The sequence below is a fragment of the Crocuta crocuta genome, unplaced genomic scaffold (genome assembly GCF_008692635.1).
Source record: "Crocuta crocuta isolate KB4526 unplaced genomic scaffold, BGI_CrCroc_1.0 scaffold31, whole genome shotgun sequence".
Classification (NCBI taxonomy): domain Eukaryota; kingdom Metazoa; phylum Chordata; class Mammalia; order Carnivora; family Hyaenidae; genus Crocuta; species Crocuta crocuta.
This window is the reverse complement of record NW_027528362.1, coordinates 12,648,232-12,663,075: the sequence shown is the minus strand read 5'-3', so window position 1 is coordinate 12,663,075 and position 14,844 is coordinate 12,648,232. Positions and strand designations below refer to the sequence as shown.

The following is a 14,844-nucleotide window of genomic DNA, read 5'->3' as shown; positions in this document are numbered from 1 at the left end:
TGGCCGGTTGGAGAGTGGCACAGAAATCCCTTTAAAGGCCCACCCGGTGTGCATTCACCCAGCCTCTCCAACACGCTTTGCCCCGATTCCCTACCTCACCGAAGGCTGCCTCCCAGGCCTTGGCAGCTGATCCCAGGCTCAGGCCTGAGTGCCAGGTCACCTCCGTGTGTGACTCCTGGAGAGCGCGAGTCCCGCCTGAGCCCCCCTTTCACTCCTGAATTCAGGGGACAGGGCCCAGCACAGAGCGTGTGTCATCAAATACTCATGGAGGGGGTCGATGCCTGTGCAGCCAGCGACCGGACCGCTGCGTGGCCAGAGTTCTGTAGGAAAGGAGAGCTCGCTGCCTCTCTGACAGGAGGGTGTGTCCTGTTAGGATGGAAGCAGCATCAGGGAGTCGCACTCAGCTGGGACCACATTCCAGACTGAGACTGGGGGAGGTTGGTGGTGTCGCTCATCTGGGGTGAAACTAGCAAGACCTTGAAATATTTAACTGTTGCAGGAGAAAAAACATGGCAGTACCGTGGCCACTGGTTTAATCACGCTCTGGGTTCGAGTTGCGTGTCAGTCGTACCTGTACTGTTTCGCCGGTCAGTTGGGCTTTTGTGTCTCCATTTTAAGTGTGTTACAAACTGTAGGTGTCCCTAAAGGGCCAGGACGTGGACACAGTGGGAGACAGAGCCCTGACTCCACCCTCTAACACGCAGCGTAGTGCGGGCCTCCGTGCCGGCCTGCTGGTCATTGGTCGCTTCCCCGGGACATGGGGAGCCTTTGGGAGATCTCTTTAAAGAGCCCCGATGATGGGAAGACTACTCGGCACAGATCCCTCCTGACAGCTGCCCGTAGACACACAGTGGGGCGCTCGACGCGTCAGCCTGTTCGGAATGTTTCATTTAATGCAGTAAAATGCAGCGCGTTTTCTGGGTCATGAAAGGAAAAGCATCTGAAGTTCACTGAATGCTCTTTTGATTTCACATTGAGACGCGGTTAGGAGTTTTTCTGAAGGTCAAGTGCCTGCAAGGTGCTGGGTGGGGGCGGGCTGAGCAGGGGCTCCTGGCGGCGGTCCATCCGCCCACCTTCCTGCGGAGGCGTGGCACCCTTGCCGCAGGACCGCGGAGGCAATGCGATGGTACGGGTGTGGGAGAAACAGTGCAAATCTGGGATCCAGGTTCAGGGTGAGAACAAGAGACAGACAGCAACATGGTCCAAGGAGCCACTTTTATTTTTTATAAAGTTTGCTTATTTACTTTAAGAGAGAGAGAGCAGGGGAGGGACAGAGAGGGAGGGAGAGAGAGAGAATCCCAAGCAGGCTCCGCACTGTCATTGCAGAGCCCAACATGGGGCTTGAACCCACGAACCCATGAGATCATGACTTGAGCCTCACTCAGGGCCGGATGCTCAACCGACTGAGCCGCCAGGCGCCCCGAGGGGCCACCTCTCCTGGGTTCTTGCTGTCCAGGCTGAGAGCTAGCAGGACGAGGCCTAGGCTACCCACCTTGTCTCCCCTCCTGTCTCCTCTGCGTCCCTTCCCCCTTCTCCCCACCTCCGTCTCCTCCCCAGCCCTAGAGAGCACCCTCGAGTGCAGCCCTGTCTCACGTCTCCCACACCGACTGGCGTGCAGAAGGCACCCGGCACTTCCGCTTGCGAACTGAATGTGAGCCGGAGACCGCACGCAGGGCAGACGAAGCCCTACTCTGTTCGCGGCTAGGAATTAGCAAGGAAGCACCAGTTACACCCGGCTGTCGGCCGCGAGGTCGTCCGGGCCAGTTGCTCTCTCTTCAAGACAGCGATTACAGATCGATTGGAGCCGAGTCACTGGCGTCCCAGAGAGTGGACACAGGCGAGAGCCGCGGGCCGGGGCTCTGCGGGCAGTCAGCCCCGCCCTTCGCGCCTCCACACTCGACTCCCCAGCAGCCTCAGGAGTGTGTGGTGTCACTTGTCACCTGCCCAGCGGCCCAGCGTGTGTCCACCCCGACCTGCCTCCCGTGCCCGCACTCCCTCCTGGACAGCACGTCCCCCTTGGGCCCCAGCACCCGCGTCCCACGCCCGGGGCCGAGTGCCCTCTTGCTCTCTGCCTTGTCTCCCGCCTCTGTGTCTGTGGGACTCCCCTCCCCTCTCCTGTAGGAGGTGATACCCCGTCATTTCTCACTTCCTCATCCCACCTGCCGACATGCTCAGTGCCGCACGCGCCTGGCCCCTGTCAGGTGCGGCAGATGCTACACTCTGACCCATCAGCTAAAACACGAGCCTCGCAGGGTCCTGGACCACGTGTGAGTGACGGGGCGGCTGAGGCCCCCGTGGGGCCGCCTGCATCCTGGGGGCTCGCCTCCGGGGGCTGGTCGGGGGCTTCAGAGGTAAGAGATGAAGGCGGATGTCTGCCAGGCGGTGGCCAGACTGGGGCGTAGACGCAGCCAAGTCTGGTTTGTATTTTGGAGCCGCAGCGGGAGAAAGGATGAAAAACAAAAATAGCCAGAGGAGCCTCACGGACTTTTGCCCAACAGAGGCTGCACATTTTCCCAAAGTTGGAGAACATAGTCCAGCTCCTGGCCCCGCCCCCCGCCCCCCGCCTGGCTGGGGAACGTCCCGTGTGTCAAAGAGTGGCTGGGAGTCTGCGTGTGGTGCTCGGGAAGGGCCTTCGAGGAGGCGCTGGGTGGGAAGAGGACTTGGGGGGAAGGGGAGGCAGCGGGGCGGGGCCGGCCGGCGGCCCCGCTGCTCAGGATGGGTTCCGGGGGCTTCAGGGACAGTAGGCAAGAGCAAGGGTCTTACTGGTATCAGGAGGCTCCCTCCTCCCCCTGAAAGTAGGAAATGTGTTTCCTCTGGGGCCAAGGAGCTCCCGAGTCCACACCTTCGCCCAGGATGGCCTCTCACTCCGGAGGAACATTCTGGAAGCGAGTCAGTGGGAGGACCCCTGGGCTGGAGACTTGCCCACTTAACCTCCCCGGAACTGGTGAGTCAGCAGCAGCAGGGAGAGCCCCCGGCCCCGCGGTTCTGGCCTCCAGCCTCGCCCCACCCGTGCGTCCCAGCGGACACGCCAGCCCACCACCTCCTTTCACACAGAGACATCTGAGCCACTGTCACGGGGCGGCTAATTATAGTCACATCTGCTTGCAGCTGGACAAGACATGACCTGGAGGTGAAGCTCGGCCCAGTCCGTCCCCCGGGCGGGGACCTTGAACGTCCACCCCCGCCGAGTGGGAGAAGGGGCGGAAGAGACAGGAAAATGAGCCCACATAGGTCGTAGGGTGGGTGACGCGCACAGACCCACGATCCCAGGCTGACGGTCAGGGGAGCCAGGACACCCCCCCCCCACTTCATCCGCGTGCGGTTCTGCTGGGAGCCCCCCAGGCCCCGCGGGCCCCGAGCCTCCCACGCACTGCGCTTACTCAGACGTGCTCATGTCACAAGTTCAGTTTGTTTCTCAAAGGTTTCGTGCTAATTTGTTCTTTTGCCAAGAATGTATCAACACTCGCAGTTGTTTTCAAATGGGAACAGAAATATTTTGTAAGTCCAAAAAGTAGTAAGGATATTTAGTTTCCATGTTTTCCATGATTGAACAAAACAGAAATGCTGTTTTACTGAGGCGGAATTCTCCTTTCCACCGAGTTAATGACAAAAGGTGATTTTCACATCCTTTGAATCACATTTAACATTTATCAAAACCAGACAAACCTGATAGAATAAAACAAATGCAGATAAGAGAATGGGGATGGTGAGCTCCTTGGAGAGTAATCATCCTTACATCCATAATGCCAAACAGTTTTGGGAGTTCAAAAATGCTGCACAAATGTAAGCTTTTAAGAAATTACTATTTGCACTGTAACATGTGGCCTCTGTTTCGCTCTCTATTTTGCTAATAAGTTTTAAATCCAATGCATACTTTCTGGGGGGGGTAAATTTTATTGAAGAAATGTGTGAAATGATATGGATAGAGTTGAATGCATCTTGCACAAACAGAACACACCCACCAAACAGAAGCCTAGAAACCCCCAGGTCCCCCTTCCCCTCACTCACGGCCCCCGAGGGTGGCCAGGATCCAGCTCAATTCTGTTTAGTTTTCAGCTTTGCGTCGACGGAGCCGGCGAGCTTGCTCCACCGTGCCTGGCTTCCTTCCCTCAGTGCCGTGTGCATGAGGGTTCCCCCGTGCCCCGGTCACCCGCGCTCAGTGTGCAGAGGGCTCACTGTACGCGAGCCGCCGTGTGTCTGTCCGTGACCCTCCCTGCAGCTCGGGCCAGCATGTGTACTGAGTGATGACCATTCTTGAACACGCTTCATTTGATTTGATCGAAATACAACAAAGTACAGAAATTGTGAGTTCCCAGCTCCCTCTCCCCTCACTGCCTTGTAGCCACCCTGCTCATCAAGCAGGGGCCGTGTCCAGCACCCGGGACACCCCCTCCTACCCCTTGGCCGACCCCCCATCCTTGGGACTTTTTCACCCTGGAGAGTTGCTCCCGTCCTTGGGGCCAGGGCAGCGGGACCAGTGTGTGTATTCTTCTGAGCGGTGAGCTTCTCTTTCAGGGCGGTCCCGTCTGGGCAGTGGGGGTGTGGGGGTGTGGAGGGCCATTCTGCACAACCTCATGGCAGCGGGCAAACATTTAAAATAAGCATGACCGAAAATAGCATGCGCCGCTTAAATTCTCAAACAGGACGGAAGTTAGGACACTTCATTTGTTAAAATCCCCCCGCATCTCCTCTGTGTTTCTTTCCGATGTTTCGGTTCGCAGATAGAAGGTGGGCTCTTGATCGAGCACGGCAGCACTTTTCTGGTAGGGGAAGAAGAATGAAACGTCACGGAATGGAGAAGTTCAAAGTCTGGTGGCCTGGGATGAGGGTCACTGTGGTTTTGTTAAAACCGTGTCCCCGCGATGCTCGTGAACCCGTGCGCACCTGTGGGGCACGTGCCAGGCGTGGGGTCGCTAGGGAAGCCCGCGTGGGGGGGCTCGGGTCCCGGGGCGCACTGCCGAGCGGCTGCCCCACTTGACAGTCCCGTGGGGGGAGGGGCGTGTAGGAGAGCCCACGTGCCTCGGGCTCCACGTATTTCTTCAGTTGGAGAATCACTCCAAAACTTCCCTGAAGAACTGCCACAACCAGGAAGAAAATCGGGATGATAATATCACCAGAGAACTATTCTGACATTTTGCACAGCGTGGGGAATGTGCAAAGGAATTTGAAAGATAAGCTGTTTAGACTTGGCAGAGCTCCACATGTCCGTATTTGGTGGGATGGGAAACACATAAAACTGTGAAAGCAGTGATGTCAAAGGTCTCCCTTCCATCAGAAGCAGGAAAAAAGTGGGAAAATTGAGGACTTCACTGTTAGAGCCATTCCAAATATGCCTTCCTACCAAAGGCTGTGTCACAGCTAGCAGGTCTGTGGGACAGAGCGTGTGTACGGGCTTGCGCTCTGTCTGTCTGTCTGTCTCTCCCCCCTCCCCCCCGTGCTCACACATGCGTGCATGCACACACACGCAGAGCAGCACAGCCCTTGGCATCCTTCGGTTAAGCAGAGAGGCGCCCTCCAAACAGAGTCCACGAGCCTCCCCCTCCCTGCTTTCCCACACGGAACTCACTTTAATGTTGAGAAGACCTCCCTGTTGGTCTGAAGATCAGAGAAGGGCCGGAAATAGGCTTCATTTCAAGCTAAAGTCACTGACCTCCGTGATCCGCCTTCCTTCTTTGGCGCTAGGACTGTAAATCCCAAATCTTTGGGAATTTTTAGAACTTAACATACTTCAGAGCATTCATGCTGATGGTTTGTCCCTCTGGAAATCTTAAATTGGGGCATGAAAGAAAATATGTAATATTAATTATTTTGTCAGGTCCTGAAATGTATAAAGAGACTAACAGGGGCGCCTGGGGGGCTCAGTCGGTTAAACGTCTGACTTCGCTCAGGTCATGATCTCACGGTTCCTGGGTTCCAGCCCCGCGTCGGGCTCTGTGCTGACAGCTCAGAGCCTGGAACCTGCTTCGGATTCTATGTCTCCCTCTCTCTCTGCTCCTCCCCTGCTTGCACTCTCTCTCTCTCTCAGAAATAAATAAAGCATTTAAAAAATTTAAAAATAGAAAGGGACTGGAACAGATTGGAAGAGGTACTTGTTCTACGGGCTGCATTGTTGTACCTTTTGCGTCCCTTTCAACTTTTATCATTAATTGGTGCTCAAAGTGGTCACTGAAGCTGTGTGTGGGTCTGCCAGACTCCATCTAGAACAAATGTGGGGGTTTTTGTTTAAAATGCAGTTCATTCAGTTCAGCTTTCACTGGAAGTAACTTCTGACACTCTCGTGGTGGGTTACTGGCTGTGGTCCTGCTGGGAAGAGGCCAGAGGCATCAACAAGAGGGACGCAGTTTTCATTAAGATGGTCTGCACCGTTAGGGTATAGATGTGATGCTTTCCCCCTGGGAGCCGTCTGGGGGTCTCTGGGAGACCCCCCACTGTTGGCCATGGAGATCCCACTTCTGCAGAAGAGACCAAAATCCACAACCCCCAAAGACCAAGCATTTGCGGTCTTCAGCCACATCCCCCACGTTCAAGTGGAGAACGTCTTTGTGACCAGCTTCCTGAGCCGTGACCTCTTGGTTTCAGCGCTGCTCGGCGGGGAAGCGCAGGCATTCCTCCTAACTTGGAGCTGACTGACTTGATGCTTGCACCCCAGTGAGGGGAGAGGCAAGAAAAAGAAGTGGGAGTGCTTCACAGAGGGTCCAGGTTCTTCCCGTTCTAGAATCTGGAGCAGACGGATGGGAGCTAGTCGACAGGCCCGATACGTTCCAGATGCTGGGAGAAATGAGCAGCCCTCGTAAAGTCCGCTCCCTCAGACGTGCGGCCGGAAGGGAGCTGTGGGAGTGGGTGACACCCTGCACATCTCATGATTTTGCTGCGAGGTCCGGATGCAAAACGTAATTCCTCCGGGAATCATGACGTTTGTGACGCCATCTCTAACATGTTGGGGGGGTCACCAGTGAAATTTTGGATCGGAGGAACTTACATAGTTCATTTGCCCTTTTAAACTTAGTGATTCACAGCTGAGACTTGAGATGTAATTTACTTAAGACTCTTACTTTATTTAGCTGTTTCAAAATCATGCATGACACCTGATTAAAAGGGATTCTTAGAGCATCACTGGTATTCTTTTTAGCAGCACACCTTAAAATCACAGCTAAAATACCTCGTGTGCCAGGGTGATATCCAGCAGGGGCCACTGTGCAACGACAATGTTAAGGACCAGAATAGTGATACTTCAAAAACACATTTTCAGGGCATCTGGCTGGCTCAGTCAGAGGAGCATGAGGCTCTTGATCTTGGGGTCATGAGTTCGAGCCCCATGTTGGGTGTGGAGATTACTTAAATGAAGAAAAACTTTTTAAAAAAGCAAAAGAGATTTTATTTAGCAAAGTAAACATGCATTTTAAAAAATTTTTGTTAGTCTAAAAATTATTATTATTTTTTTTAACGGGGCCATTTACGTAAACTGCGAGGCCACCCAGAATGTGAAACACAAATCATGGTCTAAAAATGCCTTTCGTTCTGAAAGGCTGACCGTAATCTTGGTATTATTAGAAAAATTAATTCTTTGGGATTGCTTTTTAGGGCCAGCACTGGTAATCAAATTTCCTACAAGAATAAAGCAGAAAGGAGTCATGGGGGTGCCTGGGTGGCTCAGTTGTTTGGGCGTCCAACTTCCACTCAGGTCAGGATCTCACGTTTGTGGGTTCGAGCCCCGCGTCAGGCTCTGTGCTGACAGCTCAGAGCCTGGAGCCTGCTTCCAATTCTGTGTCTCCCTCTCTCTCTGACCCTCCCCTGCTCGCGCTGTCTCTCTTTCTCAGAAATAAATAAAAACATTGAGAAGAAATTTAAGAAAGGATTCATGAATGTCTTTTGTCTGGGAATTTTTAAAAAAATTTTGCTTGATACAGAGTATGTGGTGGTGGTGTCAGGGGGAGAATCTTTCATTCTTATAACAGCCTGTGTTAAAGGCTCTGGTTCCGTATTTCTCATCTCCGATCGCCCCAAGAGTTTGTCCTGACCCACAGCCTTGCCCAGGATGAAACTGGCCGTTTGTCACCCATAGGTGACACAGCACGCTGGCTGTGTTTCTGTAGCGAAGGCCCAGAATCAGGTTGACCCCAGCAGACACAGCTGTGGCCCTGTAACCTCTTATCTGGTGTCCCTTGCAATTAAAGCATTTGCTGAGAGCTGAAGGGAACTGTTCCAGGAAATTCATGTTTATAACTTCCCTCGGGTTGAATGGAGATAAGCTTCTGAGATTTTATCAATGTTTCAGAAGAGAAAACCCAGAAAGACCAAATAGCCATTTTCACTCCAGCCATGTGATCCTAAATCTGAAGTTTAGAAGAAACCGTATGGAGCTGAGTAGAAAAGCCCGCCTTCCCGCTTCAGGCTGCTGTTGGGTTTTGGCCAGCGAAGCCTGGGTGGTAGGTGGACATTTCTTTCCTACCCGATAAATGAGTAGCCTGGGTGATTTTTCCTTCTGGCATCTGCAGGAGTGGGATGGGGGTTACAGAGTTTAAAGAGCAGAGGCGTGTTCCTGAACCGGGTTCAGCAGCAGAGGTTTAGAGGGCCCGGCTGGGAGCTGGCGGGGGGTGAGGGGGGAGGCTGATCCGGAGCCCCAGCGACTGCCTGCCGGACTTTCCTGGTCTGGGGGCTCACCCAGCACCCCCAGGAGCCCCCTCCTCCCTGGAGGTCCCGCTGTCCACACCCAGTTTCCTCTTCGGAGTATCTACCCACAGCGCTGTTAGGCAGTAATATGTTAGGAGCTGACATACGCGTGTCAACGGATTGCTCTCGCACCTGTTATTTAAGGTTGGTTAAATGGCCACCACCAGCAGCAAGCCCACAGGAACCGGGTAGGCACTGCTCTGTTTCCTCAGTTCCTAGATCCCCATTTAGTAATGCTTCAAGTCTGAGGCTCTGGTATATCTTCACGACGGATGACATGTCATTGTTAATCTGTGCTCTTCTTTATTTCTTGGCGTGAGTCTTACAACCCATGCGGTCTCAGATGAGATGCAGTCTGTGTCAAGCTTGGGGTGACTCTGGGCCTGCCCCCCCGAGTGTTCCCAGGTCCTGGGGAGGCAGCTGAGTAGGGGGCTGTGAGGGGCATGGGGCAGGTGTCTCCGGAGAGGCCTGTCGCCCCACTGTGGGAGACCGGTGTGGGGGGCGCACAGCCAGCTCTCATGTGGGGAGGAGGCAGGAGACAGTGATGTTGTTGGGAACATCTCTTGGGTCTCTGAGTACTTGGATTTGGGCGTTTTGGATGAACTTTCTGGAGCACAGGCTTAAGATTTTGGCCTCCTGTCTTTGGAAAACTCGGTGTGGTCACCAAAACCCGGACTGTGAAGCAAAACTGTGCACATGGCTTGACATAAGATGTTAGGAGGTTATGAGATTGCACGCTGATGGCTGCCACACATGAGTCAGGCAAAGAAAAAGACCCGTCATCTATGGACTCTGGACTGTGGTCAATTGTTCCCATTTCCAAAATATAAAATTAATGACAGCTTACTGTCTTGGAGACACTTGTTCAGATTTCACTTTATGAAAAAAATATCCCCAGATGTAGTTGTTTTATGCAGAAGATCTCCACGGCAACGGGGCAAAGACTTGAGGATCTTGGTAAAGAAACAGACTTAATGTGATCACAGTTCTATTAATAGTGGTCTTAGTTTTGAGAAACGATGGTCACTTGAAGCAGAATTGAAGTACACGTTATAGCTCAGACTTCGTACCCAGCCTCTAATAAAGCATATTAACTAAAGTTCTTGGCACACCCCCTTCCATTCTGTCTCCGATACCTGTGTCTGTCTTGGGTTAAAATTTGAGTTTGAGGAACTTGAGAATGTACATAGGCACCTTCTTACTTTTATCTCTTAATACTCTGGCAGTTTTGCATCATGGAAGTTGGTGGCGGGTTCTAATTTCAGTTTCCTCTTAGCATGTTCTATTCAAGCTCCAAAGTCACTTCTTGCATCTGGACAATGGGGATGGTAGCACTTACTCCAAAATGACTGTTAGCTGATTAAATAACACGATAACAAATTGTAGCTTTTGAACACGTTAGTTCCCTTCCACTCCAGCTTTCTTTTTTTATAGGATGCTATTGCAAATGGCAAGATTTCATTTTTTTAATGGCCAAGTGATATTCCATTGTATATACACCACCTCTTCCTTAGCCTTCATCCATGGATGGACACTTGGGCTGCTTCCATATCTTGGCTATTGAAAGTTATGCTTCAATAAACAGGGGTGCATGTATCCCTTTGAAGTAGTGTTCTTGTATTTTTTGGGTAAATACCCAGAAGCTCATTTGCTGGATTGTGGGGTAGTTCTATTTTTAACTTTTTGAGGCGCCTCCATACTGATTTCCACAATGGCTGCACCAGTGTGCATTCCTACCAGGGTGCACGAGGGTTCCTTTTTCTCCACGTCCTTGCCAGCACATATTGTTTCTTGTGCTTTGATTTTAGCTGTTCTGACAAGTGTGAGGTGATAGCTCACTGTAGTTTTGATACGCATTTCCCTGATGATGACTGATGTTGAACATCTTTTCAGTGTCTGTTGGCCATCTGGATGCCTTCTTTGGAGAAATGTCTGTTCATGACTTCTGCCCATTTTTAATTGGGTTGTTTATTGTTTTTTGGGCGTTGAGTTATATCAGTTCTTTATAAATTTTAGATACTAACCCTTTATCATATATGTTATTTTTAAATATCTTCTCCTATTCTGTTGGTTGCCTTTTAGTTTTGTTGATTGTTTCCTTTGCTGTGCAGAAACTTTATTTTGACATAGTCCCAATAGTTTATTTTTGGTGTTATCTCCCTTGTCTCAAGAGACATATCCAGAAAGATGTTTTTATGGCCAATATCAGAGAGATTACTGCCTGTTTTCTCTTCAAGGACTTCTATGGTTTCAGGTCTCACATTTAGATTTTTAATCCATTTTGAGTTTATTTTTTGTGTATGGTGAAAAAAAAGTGGCACAGGTTCATTCTTTTCATGTGGCTCTCCAGTTTCCCCAACACCATTTGATGAAGAGACTGTCTTTTTCCCATGGTACATTCATTCCTCCTTTGTGAAAGATTAATTGACCATATAATTGTGGGTTTATTTCTAGGTATTCTATTCTATTCTATTCTATTCTATTGTTTCTATGTCTATTTCTATGCCAGTACCATACCATTTTGGTTATTACCACTTTGTAATGTAACTTGAAATCTGGAGTTGTGATACCTCTAGTTTTTTTTTTTCCTTCAAGATTGTGTAGGTTATCTGGGGTCTTTTGTGGTTCCACACAAATTTTAGGATTGTTCTAGTTCTGTGAAAAATGCTGTTGGTATTTTGATAGGGATTGCATTAAATGTGTAGATTGCTTTTATGTAGTATAGACATTTTAACCATATTTGTTTTTCCAATCCATGAGCATGGGATGTCTTTCCATATCTTTGTGTTGCTTTGAATTTCTTTCATCCATGTTTTACAGCTTTCAGAGTATAGGTCTTTCATGTCTTTGGTTAAATTTATTCATAGGTTTTTTTTTGGTACAATTGTAAATGGGATTATTTTCTTGATTTCTTTTTCTGCTGCTTCATTGTTAGCTTTCATTATATTGAGGGTTTTTATCACGAATGGATGTTGTACTTTGCCAAATGCTTTTTCTGCATCTGTTTAAATGAACGTATGGTTTTTATCCTTTGTCTTGTTGATATGATGTATCATGTTGAATGATTTGTGAGTATTGAACCACTACCCTTGCATCCTGGGAATAAATCCCACTTGATCATGGTGAGTGATTATTTTAAGGTATTGTTGGATTCAATTTGCTAATATTTTGTTGAGGATTTTTGCCTCTATGTTCATTAGGGATATTGGTCTGTAGTCCACCCCCCCAATCCCGCTCCTTTTTTTTGAGGTGTCTTTATCTGGTTTTGGTATCATAATGATACTGGCCTCAAGAACAAATTTGGAAGTTTTCCTTCCTCTTCTGTTTTTTGGAGTAGTTTGAAAATAGGTATTAGCTCTTCTTGAAATGTTAGTAAAATTCATCTGTGAAACCATCTGGTCCTGGACTTTCATTTGTTGGGAGTTTTTTGATTACTGATTAATTTTTATTGCTGGTCTGTTCAAATATTCTGTTTCTTCCTGCCTCAGTTTTAGTAGATTATATATACATTTATATCAATCAATCAATCAATCAATCAATCTATCTATCTATCTATCTATCTATCTATCATCTATCAATCATCTATGTATCCATCCAGGAATTTATCCATTTCTTCTAAGTTGTCCAATTTTTTGGCATGTAGATTTTCATAATATTCTGTTACAGTTGCTTGTATTTCTGTGGTATTGGATGTTATTCTCCTCTTTCATGAATTATTTTATTTAGATTTTCTCTCCTTTTTTTGATGGGTCTGGCTAGAGATTTATCAATTTTGTTGATCTTTTCAAAGAACCAGTTCCTGGTTTCATTAATCTGTTCTCTTGTTTTTTAAGTGTCTATTTTGCTCTAATCTTTATTATTCCCTTCCTTTTGATGGGTTTGGGTTTTGTTAGTTCTTTTTCTACTTCTTTACATGTAACGTTAGGTTGTTTACTTGAGATTTTTCTTGCTTCTTGGTGTAGGCCTGTGTTGCTATAAACTTCCCTCTTAGAACCACTTTTGCTGTGTCCCAAAGGTTTTGGACCATCATGCTTTCATTTTTCATTTGTTTCCATGTACTTTTTGATTTCTTCTCTGATTTCTTGATTGACTCTTTCATTATTTAGTAGCATGTAATTTAACCTCCATGTATTTGTGGTCTTTCCAGATTCTTTCTTGTGGTTGATTTCTAGTTGCTTATCATTGTGGCCAGAAAAGATACATGGTAGGACTTCAGTCATTTTGAATGTGTTGAGACTTGCTTCATGGCCTAATATGTGATCTCTTCTGGAGAATGTTCCTCTTTTCCAGCTTTTGGTACATGCTTGGGTTCTTTTCATTCAAGTTTTAATTGAATCAAAAATCAGTTCTTTAAAGTTGGGCTTAAAATCAACTCCTTCATTTATTTCCTCTTTGCACAAACATTTTTTGCACATTTCTGTGTCCTTGGGAATTTGAAGGACAAAGCATGGACTCTGCCTCCTGGGGCCTCAGTTTCCCTGGTCTCTGGTCTGAAGCTCCTAAATCAGTATTGTAGCCTTGCAAATATGGGTGGCAGCCTATTAAAATCATCCCTAGGAAGGCAGTTCCAGAAAGTACAAGTAGCAGCCTTCAGTTTGTGAAGCAAGTAATGCTTTGATTTGCTCTACTCCAAGATTACTCTTTCATCTACTGAGGCAAGAGAGAGGAGGCAGAGGCTCCGCTTGTGATTACACCACGAGAGCAAGTCCAAATCTCACTTTTGAGGTTGTGCTGCTAATAACACAGTAGGACATTGCCCATAAATAGGTGAAGGTGCCAAAAATCATTTTGGTTCAGAAAGTGACCTCAATGTGCAAGAGTTCTTCTATTTAAAGACATTTTCTCTTCCTTCCAGGGTGGTTGTGCTGGCTCAGGCTGCGGGAAGTGTGACTGCCACGGAGTGAAGGGACAGAAGGTAAGTGGCCAAAACTTAAATAGTATCAGTTTGTTTTGAATTGCCACCGATGTGGAAATCATGAAAAACTACATTGAACCTACCCAAATCATCCGGAATTCATCTTAAAGTCTTATTACTGTTTTGATAATTCGCCCAGAGTGGCTCAAAGGAAGCAAAACCAGGCTTCGCATTATGTGGAGGGGGTCTCAGCCCCGCTTCCCCAAAGACTGTGACAACGAGTGGCAATTAATGCAGAAAAATGGGTTTGGTTTCTTTCCTTTTTTGACTCAAGAAGGGACATGTATGTTGGCATAAAACCTGTCGAGTCAGTAGTATTCTTTGGAATCCATGTGTAAGAACGAAACTTAGCACATTTCTCAAAAAAGAAAAGGTTTCTGTTGCACCTTAGGGCCTTTATTCAAATCAGTGTTTTTAACCAATTTTTAATTAATAACACATTTGTCCAGATGTATTTACAAAAGCAGGAAATATTTATTGTTCCCCAAATGTAAATTGAGTTATATTTTTCTAAGCGAGTGTTCCTCCCTCTCATTTGAGAATCACAGATCAGGATGAACCCTTTTCTCTGGAGGGCAGTCGATCTGTGCATTTCAGTTGTTTGGAAAGAGGGTGCCTGCCTGGTTTGCCCAGGAGCAGGGCCGCATCCTGGAACCGCCTGTGGTGGCCCTGGACACCAGGCATGGCCAGTAAGCCAGTCGGCCTGTGACAGGTGGGGGCGCGGGGCAGGCTGGGGTGTGTGGAGTGCGGGAGCCCCACAGACTGCTGTCCACCCCCGGGAGCTGAGGGTGTCAGCCAGGCCCGGATGCCTACTCTGCTCTCTTGCTCATGGTCACAGGCTAACACTCTTGAAATTCAGGGAATTTTACTGTATACAGAAAATGATTTGGTTTCTTTTTAGCTGCTTGTTAAGGTACCAACATGATTATTATGTTTGTAAATACGCTCATAGTTGGTGGTACCAGTATTAATGGATATTTTTTTAATGTTAATTTTTGAGAAAGAGAAAGATAGAGCAGGGGAGGGGCAGAGAGAGAGGGAGACACAGAATCCAAAGTAGGTTCCAGGCTCTGAGCTGTCAGCACGGAGCCCGACGCGAGGCTCGAACTCACAAACCGTGAGATCGTGACCTGAGCTGAAGCCGGACGTTTAACTGACTGAGCCACCCAGGTGGATTTTTGAATAATGCAGTATGTGAAAATATATGTATAACTTTCATTATCAACCATATCCATAAGAATTCACCTTAGTGGTCTGTT

The 14,844-nt window shown here is 48.3% G+C and overlaps 1 protein-coding gene and 1 long non-coding RNA gene across 2 annotated transcripts in view; one reads left to right on the top strand and one right to left on the bottom strand.

Moving 5' to 3' along the window:
• Nucleotides 1-4,029: 4,029 nt before the first annotated feature.
• LOC144223288 (uncharacterized) lies at nucleotides 4,030-6,757 on the bottom strand. Its single transcript, XR_013332655.1, has 3 exons — nucleotides 6,116-6,757; nucleotides 5,567-5,766; nucleotides 4,030-4,760 (listed from the first exon to the last, which is right to left on the bottom strand). It is a non-coding gene; the product is annotated as an uncharacterized LOC144223288 (long non-coding RNA).
• A 3,232-nt stretch (nucleotides 6,758-9,989) lies between these two features.
• COL4A1 (collagen type IV alpha 1 chain) overlaps nucleotides 9,990-14,844 on the top strand; it is an 84,900-nt gene continuing 80,045 nt past the window's right edge. The window contains exons 1-2 of the mRNA XM_077754004.1: nucleotides 9,990-9,998; nucleotides 13,526-13,585. Coding sequence (XP_077610130.1) covers nucleotides 9,990-9,998; nucleotides 13,526-13,585 — 69 coding nt within the window. The remainder of the gene's footprint in view (nucleotides 9,999-13,525; nucleotides 13,586-14,844) is intronic.